This window comes from Aotus nancymaae, unplaced genomic scaffold (genome assembly GCF_030222135.1).
Source record: "Aotus nancymaae isolate 86718 unplaced genomic scaffold, 86718_ANA_hifiasm-v0.15.2.pri h1tg000011l, whole genome shotgun sequence".
Lineage (NCBI taxonomy): Eukaryota > Metazoa > Chordata > Mammalia > Primates > Aotidae > Aotus > Aotus nancymaae.
In genome coordinates this window covers 79,375,500-79,390,689 of record NW_026988422.1, presented here as the reverse complement: position 1 = coordinate 79,390,689, position 15,190 = coordinate 79,375,500, and the positions used below count along the sequence as shown (strand labels likewise).

The 15,190-nt window shown below is 57.2% G+C and overlaps 2 protein-coding genes across 2 annotated transcripts in view; both read right to left on the bottom strand.

The window, feature by feature from the left end:
- Positions 1 to 83: 83 nt before the first annotated feature.
- Positions 84 to 12,301, bottom strand: LOC135274207 (sphingosine-1-phosphate transporter SPNS2-like). Its single transcript, XM_064374534.1, is given in 14 exon segments — positions 84 to 165; positions 660 to 706; positions 1,151 to 1,314; positions 1,400 to 1,498; positions 3,756 to 3,821; positions 4,158 to 4,328; positions 4,330 to 4,348; positions 4,443 to 4,595; positions 4,887 to 5,029; positions 6,437 to 6,507; positions 6,728 to 6,875; positions 10,579 to 10,737; positions 11,854 to 11,872; positions 12,117 to 12,301. Coding segments are annotated over 13 exon segments (1,440 nt in total). The 3' UTR covers positions 84 to 165; positions 660 to 663.
- Positions 12,302 to 12,878: 577 nt separating this feature from the next.
- Positions 12,879 to 15,190, bottom strand: part of CUNH14orf132 (chromosome unknown C14orf132 homolog) — a 47,616-nt gene continuing 45,304 nt past the window's right edge. The window contains exon 2 of the mRNA XM_064375198.1: positions 12,879 to 14,931. Within this exon, the coding sequence (XP_064231268.1) occupies positions 14,707 to 14,931 (225 nt within the window). The 3' untranslated portion in view covers positions 12,879 to 14,706. The remainder of the gene's footprint in view (positions 14,932 to 15,190) is intronic.

Sequence of the window (15,190 nt, the reverse complement as noted above, 5' to 3'; positions counted from 1 at the left end):
GCCTCTTCCTGAAGTCAGGGCTACTGAGCAGGCCCCGGCCAGAGCGGGTGGGCGCCTAGCTGTGCATCACACAGAAAGCCGGTGGGCAGCCCAGGCAGTCCCAGATGCTGTAGGACACCTTCCAGACTAGGTGGGAGTGTGGGTTCTTCATTGTCCCAGTGGCACCTGGGGAAAGGGGCATCAGGTCAGAAACGGGGTCAGTGGGGCCCCCTGCCAGGCCGCCCTCCCTCCTCCACTTGCCGTTGGAGCAGCAGGCCTCCCCCTGGGCTTGGGGCTGTGACCCTGGTTCTCGTGCTGCTGGGAAGCTCTAGCTCCCACAGGGAAGGTCCGAGGAGCCAGACCCTTGTACATCCGGGAGGCCCCGGGAGGGCGGAAGTCGGGATAGAGTGGGGAGTTCTGGTCAGGCCCCACCCAGCCCTTGGAAGGAAGGAAGGAAGGAAGGAAGGAAGGAAGGAAGGAAGGAAGGAAGGAAGGGAGAGCTATTTACTGGAAGCAGGAGCCCTGACCCATGGCTCCATCAGTGAATTCTGGCAACATCAGAGTCCAAGCCCAGGGTTGGTGGGAGGTGCTCGGGCAGGAGGGGACTCGGGAGGAAGAGTGCTCCCTGTCACCTAGCCCTGGCCTTCCCCCTTCCCGAGGGCCTCTCTGCCTGCACTCACCACCTCAGACTTTCACAGATTTGGGCGGCATCACCAGCTGGTTCACCCTGGGGGAGCAACGGGCGGGGGTCAGGGTGGTGCGTCAGCAGGGGCTGGGCCCGGGCACTGCTCTGGCACATCACGTTGTGGGGGCCAGCTGACCGGAGGTGCTGGGCAGGGACCTCGTCAGCCCCAGGGGGAGGTGGGAGAGCCCAGGGGTGGGGAGAGGAGAGAGAGGAGGAAAGAGGAAAGGAGAAAGAAGTCAGAAGGTGAGAGGAAAAGGAATGGGGAGGGGTCCCAGCTTCAAAAACCACCAAGTCCAAGCCTGGACCCACCAGACACCCTTGTGGCCCCCCACAGCTCCAGGCCAATGCTGGCACTGAGCCCCACAGGTGTGGGGAGGCCCGGGGGCTGGACCCCAGCAACAAGGCCACCCACTGGGTGCACCCAGGTCTCCCCTCCGCCACCCCCGAGCAGGGCTCCCCAGCAGGCCTCCCCTCAGCCCCACTCACTGCTGCTCAGCCTCGGCACGGTCGCTGAGGAAGAAGAGCACCATGGCGAGGAAGAACATGCCCCCCAGCACCACGACGAAGGGGCAGAGCATGAGCGCATAGCCCAGGCTCAGGAACTCCCAGAGCAGGGAGTCCTTGGTGCTCTGGCAGATCAGGTCTGAGATCTGCGAGGATGTGGGGGTGGGTGTCAGGGCACAGCCCCCGAAGCCCCCAGCCTCCCCAGGCCAGCCCCCGCCCAGGGCGACTCACAAAGCCAATGAGGTAGGGGCTCCCGGCGTCCCCCAGCAGGTGGGAGGTGAAGCTCTGCAAGGCCACAGCCGTGGCACACCGGCTGGGGATGACCACGTGCTGTGGGAGAGGCGGGCAGGTCAGCGGCCCCAGGAGCTGGCCCCAGCCCAGGGCCTGGCACCTCCGAAGCCCCACACCCTCAGACTCACTCCTCTCTCCCTTGGACTCTGCCCTCCTCCTCGCCAGCCTGGCTGCTCTTTCCCGTCAGCCACCCCTCTCCTCCCTGGGCCCCTCCACCCACACACAGCTTCAGTCACCCCCTCAGCCCCAGGGGCTTCCCCACCTCCAGCCCAGACCAGTGCCACCTGCCCCAGACCGCAAGCGTCATTGGCCTCAAACCTGATGTGCCCCCAGGACGCCCCTCAGAAATGGGAATCTTCACCTCCCTCCCAGCTACTTGTAGCCAAGGGAAGGTAATTTGGGGGCTGCCCAGGTGCCAGTCACTAGAGGCCATTAGCCCAGAGCCCTCCGGGCCTCACAGGACCCGGGCCGTCGGGAATGACCGCACTGCCACCTCCCCCGCTTGACTCTCGCTCTGTTCCTGAGACCAGGCTGCCATGGCTTCTGCCCTTGGCCCATAGTCACGGGGACACTGAGGCCCAGAGAGGCACACGTTCCAGCAGAACCCAAACCCCAGCTGGGGCCGTTTGTCCTCACTCCCATCAAGCTAAAGACCCATCTTGGTTCCCCTCCCTGAGGACCAAGTAAGGCCTGACGCCTGGGACGGGAGCTGGTGAGGCAGGCCCCTGGCTGGAAGAGCCTCTGCTCACACCCATGGGCACCTCAGCACTGAATGCCAGGCAGGCCCCCATCAGACCAAGCAGGCCCGAGCCACAGGAGGCTCACGTCAAAGCTGGGCAGGCCAGAGTCAGGAGGGGCTGGGGAGGGGTCGGGACAGGCACAGCCAGCTCTGTGGGTGCCCTGAGCCCCTGTGCCCTGAGCTCCAGCTGCCTCACCTCTTCGGAGTGCCAGCCTTAGTGGGCATCAGCAGCCAGCACCCATGGGCACACCGTTGCAGGAGAGATGGGGGCGGGTGGAAAAAAGCCTGAATCTGGTTAAATGGAGTGGCCCCGTTTCCAGCAGGAGTAAACAGACACTGAATAAACGGGGACACAATTTCCCTGGGACCCTGACCCTGCCGGCAGCCATCAGGGGCTCCCCCGGGGGTGGTGGAGGCAGGGGAGGAGGGGTCCTGGCCAGCACCAAGGGCACTTGATCTGCACAGACTCACTCCTCCCTTCACGTTGGGCCTGGGCAGCGACCCCAGCCCACCCCTGCCACTGCCTGGCTCCGTGCTGAGGCTCAAAGCCGCATCAGACCTCCCCACCACTACCCCAGCCCATGGACTCAGAGGGACAGAGAGAGACAGCCCAGGCTCAGGGTGGGCAAGACAGGCTTCCCAAAGCACAGGAGCCAGCAGGGGCTGCGGTGCCTGGCAGACTCATCTCCTGGGCTGTCCCATGCTGGGCACCCGACCACGAGCACCCTGAAGGCCCACTCATGAGTCATTCCTCTGTCTGCCCCAGAACCTGCCCTGACACCTCCCAGACACACTCCCCTGTCCTCTGCTGACCCTGGCCAGGCTGATCCCTGGGCACGGGACCAAGTGTCACACCCCTGCTACCCCCAGATGACCACGAGTTCTTAGTCCCCTCCTGGCTCCTCCCAGGGTGCTCCCGTCCCCGCCCAGGGACACAAACCCCTGCTGGCTGCTCAGACAGCCCTTTGTCCCCGGCCAGCTGGTCTGGAGCCCATTGTTGGCCCCGTGAAGATGACCTCTGTCCGCCGGCCCCAGCCACAGGCACTCGGGCAGGGGCGCCTGGGAGCCAGGCTGAGCAAGGAGGGGCAGAGCCCATGAACACTCAGACCCGGGGGAAGGAGTGCTGGCAAGCAGCAGTACCACAGTGCCAGCCTGGCACTGCCAGCCTCCCAGACACTAACCTGAGCCTCGAGCTCCCAGGCTGAGCAGGGAGGGGCAGAGCCCATGAACACTCAGACCCGGGGGAAGTAGTGCTGGCAAGCAGCAGTACCTCGGTGCCAGCCTGGCACTGCCAGCCTCCCAGACACTAACCTGAGCCTCGAGACACCCCTCCCCACCCAGTCCCCACATTTCGCTCTGCCTGCCCAGCCCTCTGCTTCTTGGCCTTGTTCTGACGCAGACCCCAAACTCTGATCCCTTCCCTGCCTTTGGCTTCACCTTCCTGGCAGGCCTGCCTTCCTGCCCACCCGCTACAAGCTCTTCCGCCCTTCCCAGCCGCCCCTGTGAGGTCGAGGCCTGGGTCAGCTGCACAAGGTGACCTCGGCCTGCCTGGCTCACCATGAGGATGTCGGCGGTGATGGCCCAGTTGGAAAACAGCAGTGTCTCCCTGACGAAGATACAGATCTGCCCAGGAGAGAGCAAAGCAATCATCAGGGGACCCTCCCCCTGCAGCGGCCACAGGCTGCTCCCTACACACTGGCTGCTGGCAGGGAGCCCACAAAACCTCACCCCGCCCCCCAGGCCCACATCCATTCATGGACCGTCCAGAGACTTCAAGCCATGCCCACTGCCCCGAGGCACCCAGAGGCCCCAACAGGCCAGGGATGCGCACGGGCAGCCAGAGAACAGGAGCCTCCCGAGGGAAGGGACCATCCCACAAGTCAGACGGAATTTCCCATTCCAGACCCTCCCGTGGTCCAGGCCCAGCTCCCCCAGCACCCCTCCCCACAACGCACTCACATAGGCCCCTACGATGCTGCTCTTGGCAGCCACGAAGATCAGGCAGATGAAGATGGCAGAGCCCAGCATGCTCACAGCACACACCAGGGGGTCGGCCCGCTGGGTCCTCAGGCAGCACCAGTGCGTGGCTCCCGCACCCGTGACCACGTCCAGGAAGCCTGTAAAGAAAGGGGATGGCCCCGAAGATGAGGCTGTGGGGACAGAGAATGGGGGCATGAGTTGAGGGGGGTCAGGGCTCAGGCTGAGGGCCCCTCCTGTCCGAGGTCCCATCCCAAGGGGCCCCACCTGTCCTTGGCCCCGCAGGGTGGGCTGCTGCACAACTCCGCCGTCTTCTGCATGACTTGTGTGTGGTGCAGGTAGAGTGGGATCCACATGCCCAGGGCCCCTGTGGTGAAGGAGACAGCCGACGTGGCCAGCGAGGAGAAGACGTAGCTGCAGCTGGGGAGAGGCCAAGCAGTGGCGCTGAGCTGAGGGACCTCCTCTGGCGCCCACGGGCAGCCCCGTGCATTGAGGGGACAGAATGCCCCAAATGCCTCGTCTTACAGGCCCCAGGGGTGAGGGTTCAGGCTGCAGGAATAATAGTTTCTTGGGGCCAAACGTCCCTCCCAGCACTGAGACAGCAGAGCTGGCGGGTGTCCGGCTGAGGGTGTGGGGGGCTGCCCTGCAGGGAGAGCCCCTCACCTCAGCACTCCTCCCCCTGCCCGCCAGGCCCTTCCCAGCCGTACTCACTTTCGGATCAGGGCCTTCATATCTCGGAGCCATGAGGTCCGGGCCTTGAGCTGGTCCCCAAGCTGGTGGGCATGGCCTCTCTTGGTGGCCGGGACCAGGATAAGGATGAGCGTTCCTGTGATCATGCCCAGGACAGAGGACACCTGTCAGGGAGCAGGAAGTTAGGACACCAGGGCCTGGCCAGCCTCGTCTCTGCTGCAGAAGGGGGGTCTCAGGCAAACCGCGCCTTCTCCAGGCCACAACCTTCTCCTCTGAGCTGGGGTCTGCCCAGCCTTCCTAACTGGGCTGCTGAGAAAAGCTGGGGCTGAGGTCAGTCAAGGAGCTGGGGGCTTGAGATGGACCTTCCAGACCAGGGGCAGGACCGGAGCGGGGAAGGTGCAGGGAAGTCAGACAGACTGGAGGAAGAAGAAGCGGTGGGTAAGAGGAGCAGTGTGCGGATGGACAGAGGAGGAGAGATGGCTGAAGAGATGGATGGAGAATGGAAGGAGGGATGGAGGGAGGGAGGGAGGGATGGAGGGATGAATCGATATATGGATGTATGGACAGATGGATGGATGGATGGATGAATGGATGAATGGATGGACAGACAGATGGACGAATGAGAGAAGTAGATAGCCAGATGGGATGATGACTTTGAGGGAGGAGAGAATTCCTGAGGCAGGTTCCCAACACAGGTTCCTCAGCCACAGGGCACTGGGAAGGTGCTGTCTGGGCATGGAGCATCTGACTGACAGACCAGGTGGGCTGGCATTTAGGGGGGTGGCCCATACAGGCCCCACAAGAAGAGGCTCACCGGCCCTTTTGGGTCTTCCCTTTGTCCAGCCTATTTTCCAGAAGAGTACCTCCAAGGCCCCAGGTTTCTCTCCAGATGGGAGGTTGGCATCCTGGCAGCCTGGATTCCATCCCACCGGCCCCTCAAAACAGTCTCCCCTCGCGCCCCTGGGACTGGGAGCCCCTGGGTTGCGGAGTTCCTCTGCATGCCACCTCCCTCTTGCCCCCCCCATTAAGAAATTCCACGGAGGCTGCTTTCTTCCTGCTTTTAGGAAAAAACACTTGGTCATAAGCTTCCGCTCCTCCGAGAGACTGGGGGCCTCTGTTTCCTCCGATTGCACTGTCCTGGGGCCTTGGTAACTTGCCCCAAACCCAGTGAGACAGAAAGTGACTCCAGACCCTGGGGCCTCCACGCAGAGGTCTTGTCCGAGCCTTACCCTAGCACAGCGCCAGGACTCAAAGCAGGAAGCACCACCATGGACCTGGAATTTCCTGACATGGTGGGAGAATCCTTGGTTCTCAACCTGGGACTCCCAGGCGGGAGATTCCAACCCTCAGCCTGGAGGCCCTGAGGGTGGTGGGACTGTGTCTGGCTCCCTGCACGCCTGAGCATTCTGACCTCGATCTGCACTAATGGAAGGGCAGGGATTTCAGGGTCCAGGCAGCTGGGGAGGAATCCTGGAGGCCTACGTCCTAGCCTGGGCTTCATCTCTGGGCAACCCTGGGGCGAGGTCTGGACTGGAGGGTGTCCTTGTGGAGGGAAGGGACGTAGGCCTTACCCGCAAGGCCCAGTGCCAGTCTCCGGCTGCCTGCTTCACGCTGGAGCCAGTGATGTAGCCCAGGCCACTACAGAGAAGAGACACACGTCAGGCTGAGCAGAGATGGGCTGGGGACAGGGAGTGTCCGCTGGTCTGCAAGGGGGCTGCCCACCCTCACCATCCAGCCAGCTGGCCAGGGAGCAGGTCCAGGTGTTTCTCAAAGGCTGACCATCCACCTGTGGAGTTCCCTAAGGGTGCAGGGAACCTTTCCCAGATCCTCAGCCAGACCCTGGTGTCTCGGCTCTCCCCTGCCCAGCGGGATGGCGAAGTAGAAGACGGACAGCATGAGCGTGCAAGTGTTCTTGGTGAAGAGGTCGCCGATGATGGTGGGCGCGATGGTGGAGTAGCTGGCCTCGCCGATGCCCACCAGCCCCTGGGACAGGACCAGCAGCCAGAAGTACTGTGGGGAGGGGCGGCGGATGCTGGGGACCGGCTACCCACTCTCTGCCTCTCATCTCTGCCTCCCACTTGCTCCCTCCCCCCGGCCAGGCCCAGGAGCCAGGGGAGAGAAGGGTGAGGGTGCTGGTGGGCTGCACCTTTGTAAAAACGACCTTGGCCACTCCGGGCCTCAGTTTGCCCCTCTGTACAGTGGGTCTGACGGGGCCTGGCTGGCCCAGGCTGGGATGGGACAAGACGATCCCAGCTTGAGAGTGGTATGGCCCAGGCAGACCCCTCTGCCCCCATAAGCTCTGGGGACACAAACCTAGGCGTCCACTCTCCACCAACTAGGAGACCTGCTCCCTGGTTCTGACTGCACTTCGGGAGCCTCAAGCCACCACACTTCACTCTGTCCCTTTCCCAAGCCGGGTGACTGGGCCAACTCTGGCAGCACTGAGGGCCCAGTGTGAGTCGAGAGTGGGCACGGAAGCCCAGGGGGCCCAGAGCCCCTCCCCCTGCACATATCAAAGGGCAAAGCCTGGCTCAGTGGGGAAGGGTGGGGCCCTGCCAGCTGCTGGTGGCATGACCCTTTGATGGGCCCTGCTCTGCCTCGGTGGGGCAGGAAAAGCATCAGAATGGAGGTAATGCTGGGGCTGAGGCTTTTAAAGCTGAGTAGACCGTCTGTTTTACATAAAGCACAGATGAGAACCACACACAGAGGAGTTTATGTTTTCTTCTTTTCTCTTTTCAATTATCATAATAGAAAATGACAACAGCAACAATGCTAACAAAGTGAGATTTCACAGCTACGTTTTTACATAAGGTTAGATATTTTTAATCAAAAGAGCACATTGAAATCCTACATTAAGAAAGAGTCTTCGCTGTAGAAAAGTCAGTGATCGCATGGAGAAACAGGCTTTGGTAGCAAAGGACTCCAAGAATGGTTAAAATACCTTTTTATGAAGTCAACTGCTTACATTTACAAGGTTGATCATGAAAACATCAGTAAGACACAGAAACATTTCCGATGCCCTCGGCATGAAGAACTGGTATCTGGAGAGCAGCAAGTTACAAGAATAAGCTTTCTTCAAACGTTTAAATAGCATAAATAATATTAGTATGCCTTCAACTGGTGGAAATAGGGCTGGGAACGTGGAAAAGGGTCGGGAATAAGAGAAGATGCAGATTTGCTCAAAAGTTGCTACTCAGCACTCCCTCTCCCACCCCAATCCTAAGCTTTTCCCTAAACGTGCTCCTCAGATGCATTGGTGAGGGGCCAGGTCCCTGGAGGTCCCAGAGACACAAAGTTAAGGGTGGAGAAGTTCAGCCCCACACTCCCATCCACTTTGCTGGGTTTTCTCCCTCCAGTCTGGGGGTCCCCACAAATGCCCAAGATGGTGGAAACAGAGTCACATGGATTTCCAAGAGACTCATATGACATTCTGGAGTTTCAGGGCAGTGACCAGGATCTCTGATGTTGCTCAGAAAAGCTTTGATTTATTCAATGACTCACAAAAGTGAAAAGCACGCATAGTGTTGAAATCAGAGATAGGATGGCTCAGCACAAGGTCCCCCAACCTTGGCACTATTGGCATTGGGGGCTGGATGATTCTTATTTGTGCGGGGCTGCCCTGTGCATTGTAGGATGTTTGGTGGCATCCCTGGCCTCCACCCATGAGATGCCGGTAGCCATCCCCACCGAGCTGTGAGAATAAAAAATGTCTCCAGACATTGCTGATGGCCCCCAGCCCTTCCTTGAGAACCACTGGCCTCATGGAAGCCACCACTAAGTCTCCCAGTGAAAACTCCATAGTTAGTTAGGTATTCTGGGCTCGAGACCCCTCTCTCCTGAAAAGCTCCACCTGGCAACACTCCCAAGCCTCTCACAGACTCAGTTTCTTCAAGGTAAAAGGCTGGAAGCTCCCTTCCTGCCATCGTTACTGAGCCCTTATCAGAACCATCTGCCTTGTTGGGACAATGCATTGAACGGCAAACGTGGTGATGCTCTGGTTCTTAAAGAAACTGGCAGTAAGACACCAAGTGAGACAGAGGATACAGGGGAGCTGCTTAGCCACGTGGACAGGGGCTCAGTGTGGAACGGGCTCTGGTTCCCCCAATAACCGGGGCCTGCAAATATGCTGTGCATATCTGTCGGGATTTATTTCCAAGGCAGATTGGAGCTCAAACCTCCTCTTGGAGAGGCAGGAAACCAGCTTGAAAAAGGACCTAAGACCAGTTGACTGCTTTGCCAAATGTCTGCATGGAGATGTCTGGGCAGGCACAAGGCTGCTGCCACGGTCAAAAAGACCAGTGTCTGGTCCCCCCGGGGACAGCATCACCCGTGCAGCCTCTCCAAGGACCAGTGTCCATGTCGTTCTCTGCTTTCATTTTCCATCTTGATAATAAATGCATGACTTGTACAGTGACTCAGAACACGCTATACGCTTACATTTCAAAATTTATGTAGTCAATTTTGTGTACGTTTTGGCTCTTCCATTCTGCTTCTGGCAGTAACTGTTTTCTCGCTCCGGGGGAGTCTTTCCTCGTCTGCAGTCAGGATGGTTTGCACTGCTTTGTCCTTTGTTACTTTCCCTCCTCCTCAAAAAGAAACCCAGTAAATGCTCAAGGTTTGATCTCAGAAGGACGCACTGGGAGTACATGGGTGCTGTGATAATTCTGGTTATCCAGATCTTTCAGAGAGGTCGCTTTTCCTGCTTGGAAGCTGCAGACTCTGTCCCTCTGTGTTCTCAGTACTCAGTTCAACCACCTTCTCCTCCATCCTTCTCACTGAGTGACAAAGGTCAGGGGCCCATGGAGTAGGCCAGGAGGGGAGGGGTTGGAGCAGGTGAACATAGAACATACAGGCTCCGACTGGTCCCTTTGGCCCCCTGAGTGGAGCTCCCTGGACCTCCCTGTCACAGCAGCTCAGCCGAACCCTAGGACTTGCTCAGGGACAATCACTGGGAATCTGCCAGGAAGCAGCAAAGGGGGCCGGTGGCAGCTGCAGTGAGCACAACTCACCTCGGAACCGGGGCAGGTAATCCCGGGAAAGCCCTTTGCTTCCCACCAAATGCACAACGTGCTGGACCACGGACTTCTGGGCCAGGCGCCCAGAAACTTGTCAGCTCTCCACGAATTTTCCACGTGGCCTCAGCTGCTCTCCCCGAAAAAATAAAGGTCCCGATTAGACGCTCTCTATAGCCTCTTACCAGTCTGAGGTTCTGAAACAGACAAATCCATGTGCACTGCTGCCTGCGCCTTTCCTGGACTTACACTTGACTGTGGCAACCTGGCTACAAGCTCTTGAGGACCAAACCAAACCTCAGCCCCAGCCTCTGAGGTCCCATATCCCGGGATGGTCCATCCCAGGGGGACCCTGGGGTACATGGATGCAGGGTGCCTCTGGAGCCGAAGAACTGGGTCTGAATCACAGCTTCTTAGCTACGAGCAATCAGCCCTGGCCTCAGTTTTTTTCACAGAAAAATGCGACAATAATTAATGTGCATCTCTCTGCATCCTCATTCCTGTCCCCAGGGGCAATTTGAGAAGTAAATGAGATACAAATAGAGCAACAAGAAGACGGGCAAAACTGGCAGCAGTGGGAACAATAACTGGTAATAATACTACTGCTGGTGACGAAGGCGGGTCATGCTTCTGAAGAAGGAAAGTGCCGTTAGTCTTGCAGGGCTCAGGCAGCAGTGCTGACAACAGGCAGACTGACCAACCTTCTTCAGTCTCCAGGGACCCACCCCAGGATACGCCAGCGTGGCCTGGCGGGCCTCCAAGACTTCCAGCTCAGCCCGGGCTAGAAAAGTGTCTGCTGCCTTTCCAGCGAAGTGCTGCCGCCCCTCCTCCCATCCTTTCTCCCTCAGATCCTGGGGGATCTGAAAGGAGAGAGAATCATTTCTCTCTCAGGGGTGGAGTGGAGCTGGGAGTCTTATTTGCCTCTTGACCTTGGTTTCACGGGAAAGGGGAAGGACAGCGTTGGCTCGGAGTAGGAAGAGCTGCACCATCATCCTGCCTGGGTCCCTGGAGGCACAAGTCCTCTTAAGACAGGCCTGGCCACAGCGGCATCTGGCCTCTTCTCAAAGACCTCCAGTGGCAGCCACTCACAACCTCACAAAGCAGCAAGTTGCTCTTTTTTTTTTTTTGAGACAGAGTCTCGTTCTATTGCCCAGGCTGGAGTGCAGTGGAACGATCTCAGCTCACTGCAGCCCCCACCTCCTGATTCAATCAATTCTCCTGCCTCAGCCTCCTGAGTAGCTGGGATTATAGGCACACGCCACCACGTCTGGCTAATTGTTGTATTTATAGTAGAGATGGGGTTTTGTCATGCTGGCCAGGCTGGTCTCGAACTCTTGTTCCTGCCCACTTTGGCCTCCCAAAGTGCCGGGATTACAGGCATGAGTCGCTGTGAGCAGCCTAAGTTGTTCTTTTGAATCAAAAGTGTCCCACACGCAAACACAGGTGAAGGACACCTAATTGCTTGCAGAGGAGCAATGGAGGGGCACACAGAGGGATGATCACAGAGAACATTCCAGAAAATGCAGGACCCTTTCTCTGAGGTGCAGCTATTTAACAGGCAAGCCTTTTCTCAGCACTGACTCGTCAAATCTAGGTGGGCTCTGGGGTCAACCCCACCCAGGGAGAAGCCAGAACAGAGGTCCCAGCTAAAGTCTGAGCGAGGGGAATCCCTCTCCCCTGCCCTGGGGAGCCTGGGGTCACCTTGCAGAACAGGATGGTCCCAGGACTCTGACTCTGCAGTTCCGGCTGCAGTGAGCCTCTTTCTATGTGTGAGTGCTTCTGTTGGGCTTCTGGGTGTTGGCCAAGTTGGGGGGTCCCCTTCTGTTTGTATCTCAAGAAAACAGATCTCTGGGAACTTCACTGGGGCCTTCCAAGGAGACTTGAGTAGAACCTTAAAGAAGGGGCAGGTCTCGGGGACCAGCACCCCTGAAGTCCGGGCAGAGAGAGCACTGGGCGGGACATTGAGAGTGTTCTACTCTGACGACGGTCAGGAACCTGTGGAAGCCAGAGCTGGCCCAGGTCACACCATGATGTGGCATCCTGAGAAGCAGACTCTGCAGATTCAAGGCCTGGTGTAAATGTGCCCTGGAGGTGCCACCCAGTCGCAGAAGGCAGTATGATGTGGCAGAAGGAGCCTGGTTTTAGAGCCCAACTTCCCAGGTTCAAATCCCAGCTCGTCACTTTCATGCTTGTAAGCTCAGGAAGGTGACTTCACTCCTCGGAGCCTCTAGTTCCTTACCCGTGCACTGGGACAATGATGCTGTGTGGTGGTGGTAAGGAGTTAATGTGCACGCAAGTCCAGTGGCACCTGGACACGATACTCGAGCAGTGAGGACCGGCGTCTTTTTCCCCTTTCCGAACTGCTAAGATGGACCCCCGCCGAGGCAGAAGGGAGAGCACAGCTCGCTCTGGCTGGAAATCCATCCTTTGCTCCTTAATCAGACACTAACGGGCATATCTATCCTCACTGTTATTTGAGAGATGGTGGTAAGACGTTGATAAAGAAACCATAGGAGACCAAGATAGAGCGACCCCGAGGAAGTCACTGTCATCTGTGCAACGCAGAGTGGACGAGTCTCCAGTACCCTGGATCATCTACTGCTCTGACACTGAAGAGGGAGAGAGGCTTGAATACTGAATGTAACTGACATTTAGGTCGGGGGTGGAGGCTGAGGGGCCTCCATAGGGAAAACTCCTGCAGCCAGAAGCACCCAGTGCCTGGGATGCTGGAGTCGTCTTCAGCACTAGAAGCCATTCTTTTCTCCTGCCTTCTCCTCCCTTCACTGGAGCAAACAGAGAACCCTCTCTCCCAACTGCCATCTCCATGGGCCACTGGAGGCCAGAGAGCTGCCTCCTGCATCTTTACAAGGGCCAGGCCTCCTAGGGATGTGGGGTCAGAAGGGAAGATTTGAATATGTGGGCAAGAGTGACTCCATGAAGACATCAAGCAACCCTGCCTTGACTCTGGGCTTCTCTCCCTGGGCTTTTTCATGGAGACATCCATTAAAGACCTTGCTTATGGGGCAGACCTGGGGTTTGATGGACAGAGACTTGCTGGAAACACCCAGGCACACCATGGCTAACTACCCAGCCCACCCTCCGCCCTGTCAGTGATTCCAGGAGTTCCAGGGAGATGGTCCATGTCCCTTCTCTCTCATTGCCAAGGTCAGTTTCTTTGCACTTGTGACGTCCTCTTAAGCTGAAGCTGGTGTATGATATATGGCAGCAGTGACAGATGTGACCAGTAAGAACCGGCAGCCATGAGCAGGCATCGTGTGGAGCCAGGTTAGTAATCCTATTATCATGGCGGCTTCCAGAGAAGAGTGCCGCTTCTAGACAACTAAGATGTCCCTTTGCCTGTCATCAAGAACACTCATTTCTCCTGAGACCATAGTGGCAAGTCCAGCTTTTTTGTAATTGTCCCTAAATATACACAGGGCTTCCTAACCAGCTTTGTAAGTTTCTCTATCACAGAGGGGGTTACTGATGTGATTTTTCTGTTTTTGCAGTGTAGAAAGTGAGGAGAAAACCTCTCTGGGCCTAGAGGGGAGTAAGCCCCTTTCTGGGACCTTTCCGGATCCATCTGCATGGGAAGGCTGCCTTGGGAAGGTGTGGGGGGTGGGGGTGAGTCCTGTGCAATAGGACTTCCTAAGGAAGAGAGAAAGTGGGCCCTTCTCTATGGTTTTTTACTTGGAAGCTTCCTTGTCTGCCAGGCCCCCCAGATGCTGATTTTTAAGAATTTAAAGAAATGGCTTGGGCAGAAGCACTCACAGCTGGAGGAGAATGCACGGTATCCAAACTGAGCGTAAAAGATGGGTATCTGAGCGGCCTGCCAATCCTGCACCCCGCTTCAAGATGCCTGGACATTCTCCTGAGGGCAGCTTCTCAGGAACCTCCTCAGGGAAGTGCTTAGTTGGGGCAGAGAGAGCAGTGAGCTGGGAGTGAAGACGCATCTTTCGGTTCTGACTCCTCCACGAACTACCGCAGGTGAATTACCCCACTTTCTGACCCCTCCATTGAATCATTCAGTGGACACGAACCTTGTTCATCTCTAAAATTCCACAATTCCTCAGAGAAGAAAGAGCATCTTCACATGGGTGGCCTGAAGAGTCCATGGCCGGGCAGATCTAGCTCTTAAAGACATCCTCTCCTCTTCTTAAAAAGAAGAAAAAGTCCGACCAGCAGGTAAAAACCACCGCTGACACCCCCAGAAACCCCACCCTATTACCAGTAAACCCCCCCATTCCTGGGTCTCCTGATGCACTTGGGTCTTGGAAAGGGCTGGGTGTCTCATGACAAAGGTGCTGTTTCAAAGTCAAATTAGGACCATCCAATGGCCCTATCGGATGGCCAAGGGGCTGAATGCGAAACCAGAATTGGGTGGGGAATGCTGAAACTCTGAGGGCTGCTCTTGCCCCAGCACCCCATGCCCTAAGTTTGATAAGTTTGAATAAAAACAAGACACACAAGTGATTATTTACCACCAGAAAGCGATCATCAAACCATGTCTATGTTTTAAACCTAACTAGCTGCTCCATCTGGTCTCCTGTTCTTGGAATGTAGTTTCAAGAGTCCCCAAATCTGCCTTCTGAAGGCCTTGCCCCGTCATGCCTCTAGGAGCAGGAGGCCCATACTTCCATGTTTTCTGACTCAGTTTGACCACAACGTGGGATATTTGAAATCAGGGCTGCCAGGGGGAAATTCCAGAAGGACGGCCGCTGCCCCTGGTCAGAACTCCTGGTTCTAGAACATGGGAGCAGCTAAAGGCCAACAGCAAGACAGAGCCACATGCCAAGCCTCACCCCATGGTGGTGCAGAGTGCGCCACCCTCAGAAGGTGAAGGCGTACACCACGCCCACCACCACGATGTTCCCCAGCGTGGCTATGATGGCAATCCACAGCAAGACGGCGTCGTTGGAGGATCGAGGAGGATCTTCCGGCTGGCCCTGGCCGTTGGAGGCCACGTGGACATTGGCAGAGGAATTAAACAGGGAGTACTCGGTGCTGAAGTCCTCATTGGGTGAGTCCATGAAAGCTCCTCCCATCATGGGCAGCTGCGAAGAAGGAGAGAGAGAATTACCCAGGGCCACGCTTAGGCAGATGTACCCTCCAAAACGAAAGTGGCCTGGTTAAACAACCCCACACGAAGGTACCACTTCTACTGACCTGCAAAATGGGGCTTTGCTTTTGTGATTTTATAATGGATGGTGCATATGGTAATCTATAAAACTTAGTGTGCACAGCATCCTTTTGAGGCAGACGTTCTCATGCCCACACTACTGTGAAAGCATCAAGGAACTCACCCAACAGCTA